The sequence below is a fragment of the Puma concolor genome, chromosome C2 (assembly GCF_028749965.1).
Source record: "Puma concolor isolate L17-30 chromosome C2, mPumCon1.1.hap2, whole genome shotgun sequence".
NCBI lineage: Eukaryota > Metazoa > Chordata > Mammalia > Carnivora > Felidae > Puma > Puma concolor.
In genome coordinates, this window is record NC_141675.1 from 32355924 (window position 1) to 32371205 (window position 15282).

Sequence of the window (15282 nt, forward strand, 5' to 3'; positions counted from 1 at the left end):
TTCCTAGTGACCTGTTCAGGTAGTCTATTGCAGGAGATGGCTCATTTTATTCTTATATCCCAGAGGGCTAAACCACACAGAAAAAAAAAAAAAAATAGGGGAAACCGAAGAGGAAATCAAAAGTATACTGCCTTATTTAATCCTCACAAAACCCACATAAGATATGTAAAGAAAATAACCTCTGTATTATGAAGAAAAAGAAGCTAACAATCAGAAAAAAATGAGAATTCTAGTGACAAAAGGTAAGAGTTAAAAATCTGAATGTATTTCTTTTGATTCAGAAGTCCATGTTTGGTTCACCCCAAGTGTCACTTATATCAAAGTGTCCATATTCCAGGTCTGTTGTATGGATTAAGTAAAACAGCAGTTCTTTAAAGTATTTTCATGGGTTAGTTTGAAAAACAAACCATTTGTAGGAAAAAGCATTTCTAGTTTTAAGGAGCTCATATTCATATAAGCTTTTAGAATTAGAATATAAATACTTTATTAAATATACATATCCATTTTGCTGTTCATATTAATTATGTAACATGTAGTAAGATACATACTTCAGAAATTTTCATATAACAATTATTTCTATTTCTTGAAACTAGGTAAATGACTTTTTATTTCCTGGTTTTAATATTTAAGAAAATATAACAAAAGGGGATGGCTCTGGTCTAATTAAATCCTTATGTGTCAAAGCCTTTTCCAAATTCACACATAAATACAGTAAAATTCTAGGGGCACATTTTTTTTTTTTTTAAATGAAGTACATCAGTATTTTGTGTCTTAAATCAGCATAAAGAAAATTTTTTTGAGTATTACACAACACATGGATTTTTAAAAACTGTGCAGCATGGTAGCAGTCTTAATCTAGAACGATGTTATAAACTCTAAAAACTATAGATGTTGGGGCGCCTGGGTGGCGCAGTTGGTTAGGCGTCCGACTTCAGCCAGGTCACGATCTCGCGGTCTGTGAGTTCGAGCCCCGCGTCGGGCTCTGGGCTGATGGCTCAGAGCCTGGAGCCTGTTTCCGATTCTGTGTCTCCCTCTCTCTCTGCCCCTCCCCCATTCATGCTCTGTCTCTCTCTGTCCCAAAAATAAATAAATGTTGAAAAAAAAAATTAAAAAAAAAAAACAAAACTATAGATGTTATAAACTTTATAAACTATAGAGACATTCTTACTTGTTACAGGAAACAAATTGTTCTCTTTGCAAAAAGACACACAGTGTGCTTACATATATTTAATTTTAAGAAGTGACCTATATAGGATGGTATGATTATTCATGAAAACCCAAACACCATGTAAATCAACTTGTCAAAATACTATACCTTCCTCTCCTTGAACAGGTTCTTCTAATAGCAACTCTGTCATACATTCCCAGTCTTTCAATAGTTCTTGAGAGCTCTCCCACAAACTGTCCACCAAGTAGGCTGCATGTTCATGTAACTAAAAATAACAAATCAACTGTGACTGAAGAACATTTAATGAAGAAACTACTAATAATATTTCAATTTGATAAACCATTTTCTTCATAATTGAAACGGCTTGGTCACAATATTTCCAAGAGCCACTTAGAAAACAATAAACATATTTGTATGTCATTGTAAATAATGGGGATGCAGTATGAAGACTTGATAATTTTTTGTTTTTTCCAGTGTAAGGTTAAGGATCTATCTCCTAGTCCAACGGCATCATTTATAGATGAGGAAACTGAAAGTATAACTAGTTAACAGAATTCCTGAAATTATAAATTAGATCAAGGTCACTTTTCATTATTCTTGATTTGTTTCTAGAACTAGCTTTTTTTAAAAAGGGACATATATTCCTTTCTCCCAGAATTCCATTTGAAAATTTGGTGTCAGAATTATTTACTTTACATCTCTCATCTTGGTCAAGGGTCAAAATGTTATGTTAAGCTACTGTATTTCTTTTCTTTCGTATTGTAATTTCCATTTAACTCAATGCATTCCCATCTCACCCCAAACCAATTTTTTGCTGCTCGTTACTCTTGACAATCTTCTTTGGAATCTATGTTTCCACAGTAACAAACACTCTCATGTTCCTCATCAAACACTTCACAGTATACTCTCTACCACTTGTTAGTTATTACACCATGAAGAATATTACTCAAAAAGCTCCTCGGAGAAGGTAAGCAGAGATGTTGGTGTTGTTCTGATTTCTGCTACTACAACTAACTTCTCCACCCTTATTGTAAAAAAGTTCTTCCACCCTTGAGGCTCATGACATCCAGCGAAGACCAAACTAGTTTCTTGTTAAAACTAATTTAATACATTGAGACCAATATTTTTTATATAGCACATATAAAGTTTAAGTACTATTTCATACAATTCTTACTTCAGTTTTATGTGCTTGTACTAGTGAGAGACAATAGTTTTCACATCACGAATACTGGTCCCAAAATGTATAAAAGTGTCCTTTCTAGATGTACTGGTTGTTTGCTGATATACTGGCATAACTGAGAAGTGAGCTGGTTTTCATCCTCACTCCTAATTCTATCATTAATTCTTCTATGTGCATTTTGATGATATATTTAAAGTTCTGCTTCATTTGCACTCCTTAATTCTATACTTCATTTCCATCGTATTTCAAATCTTCCATTCCTCAAATGCCTCAGGAAAGCCACACATACATATGCACATGCATATGCACACACAGTTTTCCAATGATTTTCTCCAGAGTAGATAATACTTATTACTATCTCTGCTTAGAAAGAACACAGGCAAAAGTTTACAGCAAGATACATTCAAACTTTCCAAATTTACATATCTTAGAAAACTATTCCTAGGCCATCAGTAACATCATTCCAACAATGACAGGTACAAGTGGTGTACAACCTGGTTTCAAAAATGAAAATTAGCAGCAGAAAACAGAAAAATCAATCATTTTCAAGTTGTAGCTATTAAAACCTATGCTGGAATGGAGTTATTATTTAAGGGTACAGAGTTTCAGTTCAGGAAGATTTTTAAAAAGTTCTAGAGATGGATGGCATTGATAGTTGCACAGTCATGTAACTGTACTTAATGCCAATGAACTATACACTTCAAAATAGTTAAAATAATAGATTTTATTGTCTACTTCATCACAATTAACTCCTCCCCCATGTTCAATAAACTTGCTTTTACGCCTATGTGCACGTTACATATGTCTGTAAAACAGGTGTAAAAAAGATTCACAATTATATTTTTGGTGGATTAGACCTTCAATACATATAAAACCTCCTTTCTCTTAATATATTTGGTTCTCAATTCTGGCTTATCTTATATGATACTGTCTCCCCAGCCTTCTTTAAGCATTTGTTAATTATATCTAGCCTTTATTCAGCTTGTTTACTTCCTGTGTTGATTAATGTTTTAAAAACAATACTTTTCATTTTATTTCACCCTAAATGACAATCTGCCTTTTATAAAGCATGTTAATCCAATTATACATTTACTGAGATAACTGATATTGGAAATTCTCCTGGCAACTGATTCCCTGTGCTCTACTGATGACATTTTCTTGTCTTATCTGTGCTTTTTTCAGTTTATTTTCTAACATCTATTTTCCATCACTAAGGTCGCTAACACATTTATTTACTTCTCTTCATTTAAGTTTACATTACACTCCCACATTTTAAGAATAATTTTAGGTATTTGCCTTAAGTTTCACTACCATATATTTAGGTTTAGTTTTAGTTTTTTTCAGATTTATTTGCTCACCAATGTTACTGACATTTCTTATTTTCCTTTTAGTGTATTTGTTTTTTATTTTTCTAGAAAACATCCTCAAGTAATATCTGTATATAGGGTACATGGGTAGTAAACATTTTAACTGCCTGTCCTTAGATTAGTTCCTCTTTTCTATTCTCTCCACAGAACTCCTAACTAGATGATAAAACTTAATCTGTACTACCTGTCTTTTAATTTCCTTCTCACAATTCTTTTGTTCCATCTTCTGGAAAAACCCCATGGTTTAATCTATAGTCAATCTTTGACTAGGTTCATGTGGGCCATTTAATGAGCTGCTTCACCTCTAAATTTTGGAAATCATGTTTTTTAAGTTCTATGAACTCCCCTCCTCTTTCATAATAACCTCTTACATTCAGGGGAATTAATCAAAAATTTTCATCAGTATGTTGGGTTTTATGCTTGCTCAAGTTTCAGTGATTCTTGGTTGCTAGTTCATGTAATGTTAATACTCCAGATTCAAGAATACTGGTAGCTAGAATCCCTTTCTTAAGTCTGATTGCAAGGTCCTGGGTTCCTTGGTTGTACAGGGGAAGTGAAAAGAGAGAATCTAGAATCTATAATCGGGCAGCCTTTTCCCTCTAACCTGTAGGTATGCAATGTCTTTTGAATGCCAAAGTTCCCTGTTCCTCCTGGTGGCTATAAATTATCTGGGGCATACATCAGCTCCTTTGTTCTCAGACCAAGGTCCACATCCCAAATATACTTGTATAGTGAAGAATAAGCTCAACTAAAGGCAGCCACTTAATTACTACCTATAGCTTAATCCTTTTACTAGCCTTTTACTAGCTCTGTTCTTTGCTTTATTTCAGATATCTACCAGGAAACCTCTAAAAATTTCCCTCAATTTTTGTGCCTTGTATGGGACTCCGGGTTATTTAACTCTAATAGAATTCATAATAACGTACTTTATAGCTTCCACAAATTCCTCACAGTTCTTTCATCTTGAGATATTCAGCATGAAGTTTTCAGGTGAATGAGTTGTTGGCACAATTCAAGGCTTTAAATAGTATAATTCTATTACCATTGGCATTTTAAAAAATGATTTCTCTATGCCTTGAACCACAGCATATTAAAACTTAGCTCAGGTATGTATGTTGTCATTGTTCCAGAAATTTTTTTGTATGTGATAGCCAATACTCTCAATGTAGTTGCTAACTTCTTTGACAACTTCCTTATCTTTTAGATTAGTTAAGATGGTGGCTTAGTAGAACCCTTCTGTTAACACCAGTAACCACTTCATGCAAACTGAATGTGTATACTAGAAGGACATGACAATGTGTTGGCCCATTTTCTGATTATGAGTTTCAAATTCACCAATATTAGCAACAATAATTAGCATAACATGATCAGTCAGGAATTAGTTTGACATAATGTTTATGATACAGTCTATCTTGGGGCATCTGTGAAGACCACATAACTTGCTAGTTTCAAATCTCCTCAAGAATACCACGTAAGTCCATGTCTGATAAAAAAAAATTCTAACATGGCCAGTAAAAGCTTGTAATCATCTTTCAGACACTTTATACCAAGGATCTATTGGTAGTGAAAGATAAAGCTATTGAAAGGAAGGCCTTGAAGCGTTCTCAGTGGCTATAAAAAATCCTGGGAATAAAAAGCATGTGGAGCACTAACAATGAAACAAAAATAAATTTTCTAAAAATAGTTTCTGGTATCATAATTTTATAAAAACAGCATGAAAATCAAGTATCTGGAAGCATACTTCAGGAAGCATTCTTCAGGAATTAGATTTAAAAAACAGTAACTCTATAAAGAGTCACTGTGTATCAAAATAATTAAAATTACATTTAAATTTATTTATAAATTATATGTAACATATAAATTAAGATTATATATAAAATTATATCTATATCAAGGTGGATTTTACTCTTCTATATCTGAGTGTAATTTATTTCATAGGTTCTCCTTTAAACCTATATGTAAGACAAATTAATCTCATTTCCCTGGTGAGTAATTATAATTTTCTGGGTACATTCTGATTCATCTTTAATTGGCTTCAAAATTACTCATAATATTTTAACTGAAATTTTCTCTGCCTGCTGACTTTTCTGCCAAGTAGTTAAATACAATAAGGAGTTCACTGTATAATGGAACCTTATTTTGATTCTTTTTATGAAAAATCATTCACAGTGCAAATAATTATCACAAGTTACTAAGCTTAAAATTCTAAATACTCTTATATGGGGTTTTATTCTCTGCTGAAATAGAGCCAGTTATTGTTGTATCTTGAATACATAAAAAAAAAGTTATCATTCATATACTATCATTCATGATCACTCTGTAGAGATTTCTTGGATATGTCAATAAATCTGTTAATTTTCTGTCTTAAATGACAGAATGATATAATTACAGAATGATATAATGACAGAATGATATAATTAACTTCATCATTTCATATGCTTAGAAGGAGGGTGACCATACTTCTGTATATTATCTAGCAATGTCTTAGGCTATGCTAGTTGCTGTGGAATAATTATTAATAACATTTTTGTCACTCTGAAAAGCCTCAGTTTCTATAGTAAGTTCTATGGTCACATTAGGAACCTGGACTTACCACATTCAAGTACTGATTGTCATACGTCTAAAATACACAAGGTATTTTATCATTGAAATCACTGAATGCTATAAAGGTTGTATTGGCTTTAAAATGTTACTTTCTGATACAAAAAGAAAAGAAAATTAACAACTAGTTTAGACCTATCTCTTAATCTCCATTATTTCACCTGTAATTCATGGAAGCTACTCCATGGACTATAAACTTCTTTTAATTCAGTATTTTAGAATTCTATTACTAAAATGTCACTCTTGTCATCCAGTAAAAAAAAAAAGGAAAGCAATAGGATAATCCTTCCAGTTAATCCTAGTTAATTGACTAGTTAACTCATCTATAAGTTAGACTCATTCTTTTTTAAAATTTTTTAAATGTTTATTTATTTTTAAGTGGGGGTCGAAGGGCAGAGAGAGAGGGGGACAAAGGATCTGAAGCAGGCTCTGCACTGACAGCAGAGTGCCCAATGCGGGGCTTGAACTCATGAACTGAACTGTGAGATCATGACCTGAAACAAAGTTGGACGCTAACTGACTGAGCCACCCAGGTGCCCCTAAGTTGGATTCATTCTATGTTATGACTTCTAGGGTCTCTTGCAACTCCACTTTATATAAGTCTATTACTAAAATATTACTAATTAATGTGTTGTAGTAAAACAAAGAATAATTCAGAGTAGGACACCATCAGAATCCCACCCTAAGAGTATGGCTTTAACAAGCATCCGGCTCCAGGTGTACACTAGTTTTATAGGGCAAGAAGGAAGATTTTAACAAACAAGGTTTCTTATGAAACAGAGGAGGGCATAAAGAGCATATTATGATTATGAACCAGCTAAAAAATAAATATGATTTGCAGTCATTCTGCAACTGAAAAGAATGCCATAGAGGAGTGGGAAATATATTTTAATCTTCTTATAACATTTCAGTAAACAGCGGCAAACATAGGAATACAGTAATGCCACCTGAAAATAGAACAGCAATATACATTATAAATTACTGCTTTAATTAAAAAAATGAAACTATAAAACTAAGTACTTATACCTTTTAAAATATCAAAAAGTCCTTGAGCTTTCAGAGATTTGAAAATTTTTCCTTCAATTAATAATCAAGATCAGTTAGTCCAAATTATCATATATTCCTTAAACTTTTCAACAAATAGTTTAAATAGTATTTGCATAGGGGTGCCTGTGTGGCTCAGTTGGTTAAGCGTTCAACTCCTGATTTTGGCTCAGGTCATGATCTCATGATTCCTAAGACTGAGCCCTGAGTCGGGCTCTGCATTGACAATGCAGAGCCTGCTTGAGATTCTCTCTCTCCCCAACCTATAAATAAATAAACATTAAAAAAATATCATTTGCATATCTCATCCCTATCAATTTTTGAAACTATTGTTGTTACTAAAGTCAAATTTTCATACAGAACCTGATTTTCTGTAATACTTTTAATCATGCTCCTTTAAAACCTATATGGCTAAAGGTATAACTTGAAATGGCCTATCACAAGGGTGATATTTACTGAATATTTAGTGTTTTATCTTAAACCTTACAAGTATTTTGTATTTTACACCATTCTATATCTACACTTGCTTTGTTAAGAAAATGTTTTAAACCCTTACAACATAAAGTGTAGTCAGTCTCTGGACCAGAGGCATAAACAACATAAATATGCATCTAAAAATATTTAGAATATGCTACACCACATCCCAAAGCTACTGAATAGAACTGGTATGCTATTTAACAAGATCCCCATGTAATTTCTATATGTATTTAAAACACTGTTCCAAAAACATCCTTTACTCGAATGTAACTCTCCAGACGTTTTGTTTCTTTATTCATTTTCTGTTCATTCCAATTTGCTTAAAAAATATCAGTAACTCTTCTGCCCTGTTTTGCCCTAACTCCACTCATTCCATTGACACAGTTCCTAATTCTCTCTGATCTCAATTTTCATATAAGCTGCCTGTTTGTCTATTTCTCATTCCTACAGTTTCTTCAGTACTTTCAAATTTGAATAAGAATCTTTGAAGTATCTTACCTTCCTGGACATTCGACACAAACCAAAAATATTTTTCCAAGTAAAATTCAGGGTCCAAGATTTCTAGATTTTCTCCATTTTAATTCTGTTCCCACTCATTTCTAAGACAAGTAGTTTATTCATTCAGGGACTCTCTTTAGGTTTAGTTTACCATTCCCTCAGTGTCATACTAGCAGTAGGAAATATAGTTCTAATACCAAAGAGCATTTTAGTGGGCAAACCAAAGTTCACTTGTGGAAGCAGATTCTGATTGACACTACATTATGAATGTTAATTACAAAATTATTTAAGGATAACTGACATCAAAATGTCACATGGAAATACTGCTAATGGAGATTATAATCTTTCAATTAAAACATTTAAATTCATATTTTTATTTGTCTTTAAAAAATGTAATTTTCAAACAAGTTAGAACTAATTTACAACCTGACAATTTTCACAGGCTCTTTATATAATTTAAAAGCTACAGGCAGAAATTCAAGAAAAACAAAGAGGAACAACAAACAGGTATGCAGTACTATATTATAAAAGTTTAAAAACTGTTAGCCTCTATTCAGTGTTGACCCACACCTACATATGTACTCCTACAAAAGGCAGAATAGAGATTCTATAATCAGGAAATCCATGCAGGCAATTCTGTAAGAAACAGGCTTATTTTCATAGGATTGAAAAATAGCAATTAATTGCAATGAATTAAATGACAATTTTATTTAAAATTTAATCTAATACAAAAATAAAACAAAGAGCTATGTTAAAATTTACCTCACTTTCAAGAAAGAAAAGAACCAGCATTCTAATGAGGTTCCCATTTGGACTATTCCTTCCCCTCCTCTTTGCTAATGCTTCTTCTGCTTGTGGATCATGTCTGCTAAACAGCCTAGAAATAAGTAACAAAACAAGAGTGTTACAAACCTGCATAGATATGCATTTTAGTCTTTTCCTTCACTGTGCAAATTATTTCAGTGTTAAAAAAACAAACTATCAGAGATCAGGTTACTGATTTATTTCAAACCATGTAACTGATATTTTTATAGGCTAAAAAATGGTTAGATCTAAAGAATTTTGTACAATTCAATCATATATACACTGTAAAAGGAAGCTTTTTAACTTACCAGTATTCAAGTATTTATGAAAAATATAAACTGTTTTATCCTATATGATACTAGAATATATAATTTTAAATAGTCCTATTTTCTTAAATATTAATTTCAGAGTCAAGTTATTAAAGAATTTAACCAAATGTTCTATCAACAATTATAAAAATTCACACTTGTAACAATTGTTTCTAGCATTCTTTTCAGCTCATTACCTAAAAACAGTACTAACTACAAAATAAAATGACATAAACTGGAAATTTTAAAAAATATCACTTAGTGACAAAACTTCTAAAATATGATGAAGATATGACTTGAAATTTTTCATTGGCTAATAAGATTTATTCTAAAAAAAACCTTAAGGACTGCTATAGGTGCCTTATTCCCAGGCATTGCTCTAGCTAAATGGGATATAACAGTGAACAAAGACAAACTTCCTATTCTCACTGAGCTCTCACTCTAATGGATAGAAATAAATAGTAGGTAAATATATGCTATCTCAGGTGTTATAAGGAAAAACAAAACAGTAGAAATAGTGATATAGTATATGATGGTTTAATTATGGAAATTACAGTGGGCCTTTCAGATGAGAGGCTAAATAACTGAATAAAGAGAATAATTTCATATAACATAAAAATAAACCAATCTCAAGCAGAAAATGAGTACAGAATAACATAAAAATAAACCAATCTCAAGCAGAAAATGAGTACAGAGAAATTGAGTTTTGGGGGAGAAGGGAAGGGGAAGCTATATGGCAGGGGGAAAAGATTAGAGCATTACTTTGAAGCTACATCAGCATAGCTATCAGACTGGTTTAAGAGAAAGTTCTGTTTGCTTGGGTGGCTTTCAGAGGAAAGAATAAATGGGAAAAAAATGAGGGTCCTTTATAACTAAAATGTACAAAATTAGATAATTATATCAGGTACTGAGGAATTAACCTAATTTTTCTAAAACTAAATTATAGTCTTTTGATGACATTAAAGTACTCATTTCAGATATGTTTTACTAATTTATGGATGTATGGTTAACCTTGTGTATAAGCTTATAAACTAAGCTGCTAAACAGACTAAATGTGTATGTGCATGCATGCATATTTTCTTCTAAACTTAATCATAGAACTCCTGGGGCTATTCTACAGCTTACTTGTTAAGATTTTAAAGATCACAATATTAAATGATGGGAGAATGCTCAAAGACATCATTAAGAATCAAAAGTTCTCAAACTGTATCTCAAGGGCAAGGGCATAGAACAAGCTTATTGAGTGAACCTTCCATTTGAATAGGAATTGGCTTCATTTTCACAAAGAAATAAGAAATAACAAAGGCTTATTACACTTGTGGCTTTTAATGTAGAACATTCCAATTTTAAACTTTTTAGCAAGTATTTCAAACTTAGCAAAATACAATGTAGATAAAATAAGATATATCAAAGGGTCTTTCTGACACAAGTGCTGCCAGTTTATGGCCTCTATTCTGTAGAGAACCAACCAACCTCTATAATCTATTTTTTTCACAGAAACTATAATAGCAATAAATTCTAAAAACACAAAGCTTTTTGAAAAGTAAAGTAGAGAACAGACGCTAATGAGAATATAACAGTCCTGGAAAAGGAAGAAAAGTTAAGACTATAGTACACCCTTGATATTTGTGACAGACAACACCTCAAGATAAATATGGAAAGAGAATGGTTCTATTAGCCATAGATGTCACAGTCAGTGGCAAATTCAATATATTACTTTAAAAAAAGTCATGCTTGAAAAATCTGGACATTCTTCCTTACTTTCATTACCAGCATGTACTAGTAGCCAACTTCTGTCTTAAAGAAAGATTTTTCACATAGAAATAACTTTTCCCACTTTGAGAGGTACCAGTGAGTACACAACAGTTTGTTGCTGCAGCACTGAGATGCAGATGCTGAATGGGGGGCTAGGCCTGCTCATTATGAAAGTTAATCACCCATGCACAACAGATGCCTGGTGCATGATTTATATCTGTGCTTAGCATAGTCACAAATTACTACATGTAGTAGACTTTTGGGGTTCACCTGCCAATGATCAAAGTCACTAAGTTAAATCTACAAACGAAAAAACAAAAACAAAGTAAAACACAGCCCCCTCCCAAATATGTTTATACTTTAAGAATGATTTACTAATAAATTATAGAACATACAGTAAGCCACCATCAAAATGTACTGCATAAGAACAATTATACTCATAAAATCTCATTAGCTCAAGCCTTTTCAGTAATAAGATAAAAGTTTTGCTTTTTAATTAAACCGCAACTGTATAGCTTTCAGAATCACTATAAATTACTGGTCAAAATAATCTTCACCCCCATAGAAAGAGTGAAAACAAAACATGAAAAGTTGGAAGGCATTTTGAAGGTGATTTTAGATTACAAATGTTGAGAAGGTGATGAGAACTAAGAATTTTAAGAGAGGGGAAAAAAAACCCTGGTGAAATGAAATATAAATTATAAACTTCATGTGGAGCTTTTATAAACTTCATGCACTTCCCCAATCTCCACTCACACCTCTAGCTGAGAACCATCCTTTTAGATTTCAGGGAAAAGGAGTATGTCACAAGGGACATCAGTCTTATGCGGATCTGATTCGTGATATGCACATAAGGTTGTAAGAAAATTATAGTCCCCAGAATTTGAAGTGGCCACTTGTAGCACTGTTTTTAGTCACTATTACTTTCTTCCACTAACTCTAAAACAACAACAAAACAAAATGCAAAATTAGAAACTGTTTTCAAAGATCATTAACTCACTTTTTGTGAAGGAATTCTCCAGCTGCCACAGCAACAGGGCGATGTGCTGAGTACACCAAGTGGTAAACATTTTCACAGTCTTCATTGGAAAGAGCTTCTTCACTTCCACTGAAAAATTCAGAAAGCAACATCTGAGCCAAAATAAATGTTTACTTTCAGTTCTATCTCTATTTAAATTTTGTAAAGTTCATAAAAGCTCAAGGCATACTGACTTTATTTTGGTCTCTTTTAATCTTACTTTGAAAGTATATTTCTCTTTCATTATAAAATATACCTAATCATCATTATGTAAAATTCAGAAAATACAGATAAAATAAGAAAATAAAATGTCCACGTTTCTTTCCACACATAGACACCCATGGTATGTACACCTTGGGATACAGCAGCCCAAATTAGCTAAATTTCTTTAAATGTGCCTAACATTTTTGTTGACAGGCACTAGGAATATATCTGTCCATTTCACAGTTAAATTATTATTATAGTAGGTAACTCTTCTTTCCAGAATTGTCTTTCTTTCCTTACTTCCTTGCTCCCTCTCTCTTTCTTTTTAAGTAATAAGCTCTACGTTCAATATGGGGCCTGAACTAACGAACTCGAGATCAAGAGTTACATGATCCACTGACTGAACCAGCCAGGTGTCCCAGAAAAATGTCCATTTTAAATTATATTTTATCACTATATTTACAATACCACTTTGTCTTCTTTCTATATAAAGTGGATTCAGTAGTCAAAACCATTCCTTCACTTACACAAATTCCTCATCTTTCTATTCATGTATTCTTAAAGTAGGAGCCATTTCAGCAATGTGTTTTTAATTTTTTTTCCAAAAAAGGAACATCCATTTCCTGACTATTAACATGTTTAAAAAGGTCTGATACAATTAAAGATGAACAACGAATAAAGTACAGAATTCTCAGGCTGTACAGGTACTTGACAAGATGTAGGGGTATAAGTTCATTCCTCAGAATTCAATCCTAGATATGCCTCAGAAGAGGAAGTTGAAGGAACTGTCAAATAACCAGAAAATCAGAGTAACCTTTGCAGCAAAAGAAGGTAGTTGCATCACAGTATAAGAGGCTGTAGTTCTGAATGAAAAAGGGCTGCGTATCAAGGATGGCAAACAGGTTAGAGCATTTTTTTTTTTAAAGTATATTTTTCCCCCTCTCATCAATGCCTGTTCTAATTCCACTGTGAAGCAAAAACAGTAGCCAAATATAGCATGAGAGGGTTACAATAGGGTTGTGTTGGAACCAAGAGGCACTGAAAAATTAACAGTATGTTTAGGCAGACTGGCTAGCCCATGACCTAAACGTCCCTGTATTTCCCTTCCATACTCTGAGAGGCATGAGATTACCACTGAAGGAGACAGTTTTAACACTGTCAAGGAGAAGTTACAAATTATAACCAGAGGTTTTCTGTCTTGAAGCAGAAATGTTTTGCCCATGTCCAACTCATACCCTTAAATTATGAGGAGAGGTACAAGGCTAAGGCCTAAGTTTTATTCCTTCCCCCAATTATATGATGACATCAGCTAAATTAGCTAATACCTTTACGAGAAAGTTAAACTCACAGGAAACAAAATTTAATGAGATAACTCAGGAACCCAAATTATAAGTGAAAAGAAAATAATCTATACCCAAAGAAGGAAAATTAACAGATAGAAAAAGAATTTAATGGAGATATAACAGGATTACATGTGACTTTACATGTTATTTTGATAGAGATCCCATAAGCCAAGAGAAATAAGGCCAGATCATTTCATACAAACGCTGTCAAAGACTAGAAAGCTGGTTTTGTGATCCTCAGCTCATTACTCACAAAAATAATATACAAATAGAAATCAGGGGATTGAGCAATACAATGGATAGAGAGTATTTCTTTCAAGAGAAAATGTCAGAGTATTGTGTAACTCCGAAACCTCCCCCAGAGAAATTAGAGCCAAAGTTTCAGAGAACCACTATAAAAATTTTATAAACATCCCTTACAATTGTGAGGAGGTTTAAGGAAATGGTACCAGGTGTAGAACTTAAAAAAGTGTAAATGTGAAAAGCTGACTGGAGCAACACATGGAAGTAAATTAAGATGAGAAGGGGTACAAGGGGACCATTCATAAATGGCTGTGTTACCTGTAGGCTGGATACGGAATACTTAAAGGGAGCCAGTCTGAATAGTTTTAAAAGACTTTGCCCAACAAGACTACCTATAGGGCAAGCAACTCCAACAGAGGAAATATGAAAGTCAGGGGCTGAGACTCAAAAGTAAATAGCCAGAGGAGGTACCATCTACTCGGGAAATTGAAGTCACAAATACCTAGAGTGGGGAGATATCTCTGAGGAATCTCCCTAAAAGGACCAATGTACCTAATGAATCAGGATATCTGATAGAGCTGGAGGGCCATAACTGTACCTTTTAAAGAAGGTTGTACCCAAATCTCCTCCAATGAAAATGGAGAAAAGAACCTTAAAACTAGACTTTTGAAACCAGCCAAACCATTTTCTGAAGTGTGAAGAAAGTAGGATTTTTTAGCCAACAAGGTCTCAGATGATTTGAAACATTCTTCAAGAAATAAACCAGCAGGAGAAATAATCTTGGAGAAGTCTACGAAATAATTACTCTTCCACAGAAACAAAGGATGAAGAAATATCAAAGAGAAGTTTACTCTTGTCTAAATGAGCAAGTATTGAAATTAGATGGATGGACACACACACACACCCTTAACAATACATATCTTAAACTCCAGATAATTCCAACAAAACAGACAGGTGAATGTCAAGTATTTTTTTATTTGAGGGAAAGATACTGGTAAGTTTGTGAAATTTACAAGGAAACAATAACTAGGGTGTCAAATATTTTAAAATAGACTTGAAAAGGAAAAAAGTTCAAAGATATAGGTAATTTAAATAAATTCAAAGTAATGAATATAAATACATAACTGTACACGCAGTTAGTTGTTTTTAAAACATATTTAGAAAATACAGAAAAATGACCAAACCACTCAGAACACATTCTCAGATAATACAATAAAATAAAAAAGGACAACTTAAGACAATCTGATTTGGAAGGAACAGAAACCTACCACT

At 32.9% G+C, this 15282-nt stretch overlaps 1 protein-coding gene across 5 annotated transcripts in view; it reads right to left on the reverse strand.

Moving 5' to 3' along the window:
- STAG1 (STAG1 cohesin complex component) overlaps positions 1–15282 on the reverse strand; it is a 404176-nt gene that overhangs the window by 89812 nt on the left and 299082 nt on the right. For all 5 annotated transcript variants that reach the window (XM_025913742.2, XM_086674339.1, XM_086674341.1 and 2 more), the window contains 3 exons: positions 12203–12310; positions 9098–9212; positions 1316–1433 (listed from right to left, as the gene is read on the reverse strand). In XM_025913742.2, coding sequence (XP_025769527.1) covers positions 1316–1433; positions 9098–9212; positions 12203–12310 — 341 coding nt within the window. The remainder of the gene's footprint in view (positions 1–1315; positions 1434–9097; positions 9213–12202; positions 12311–15282) is intronic.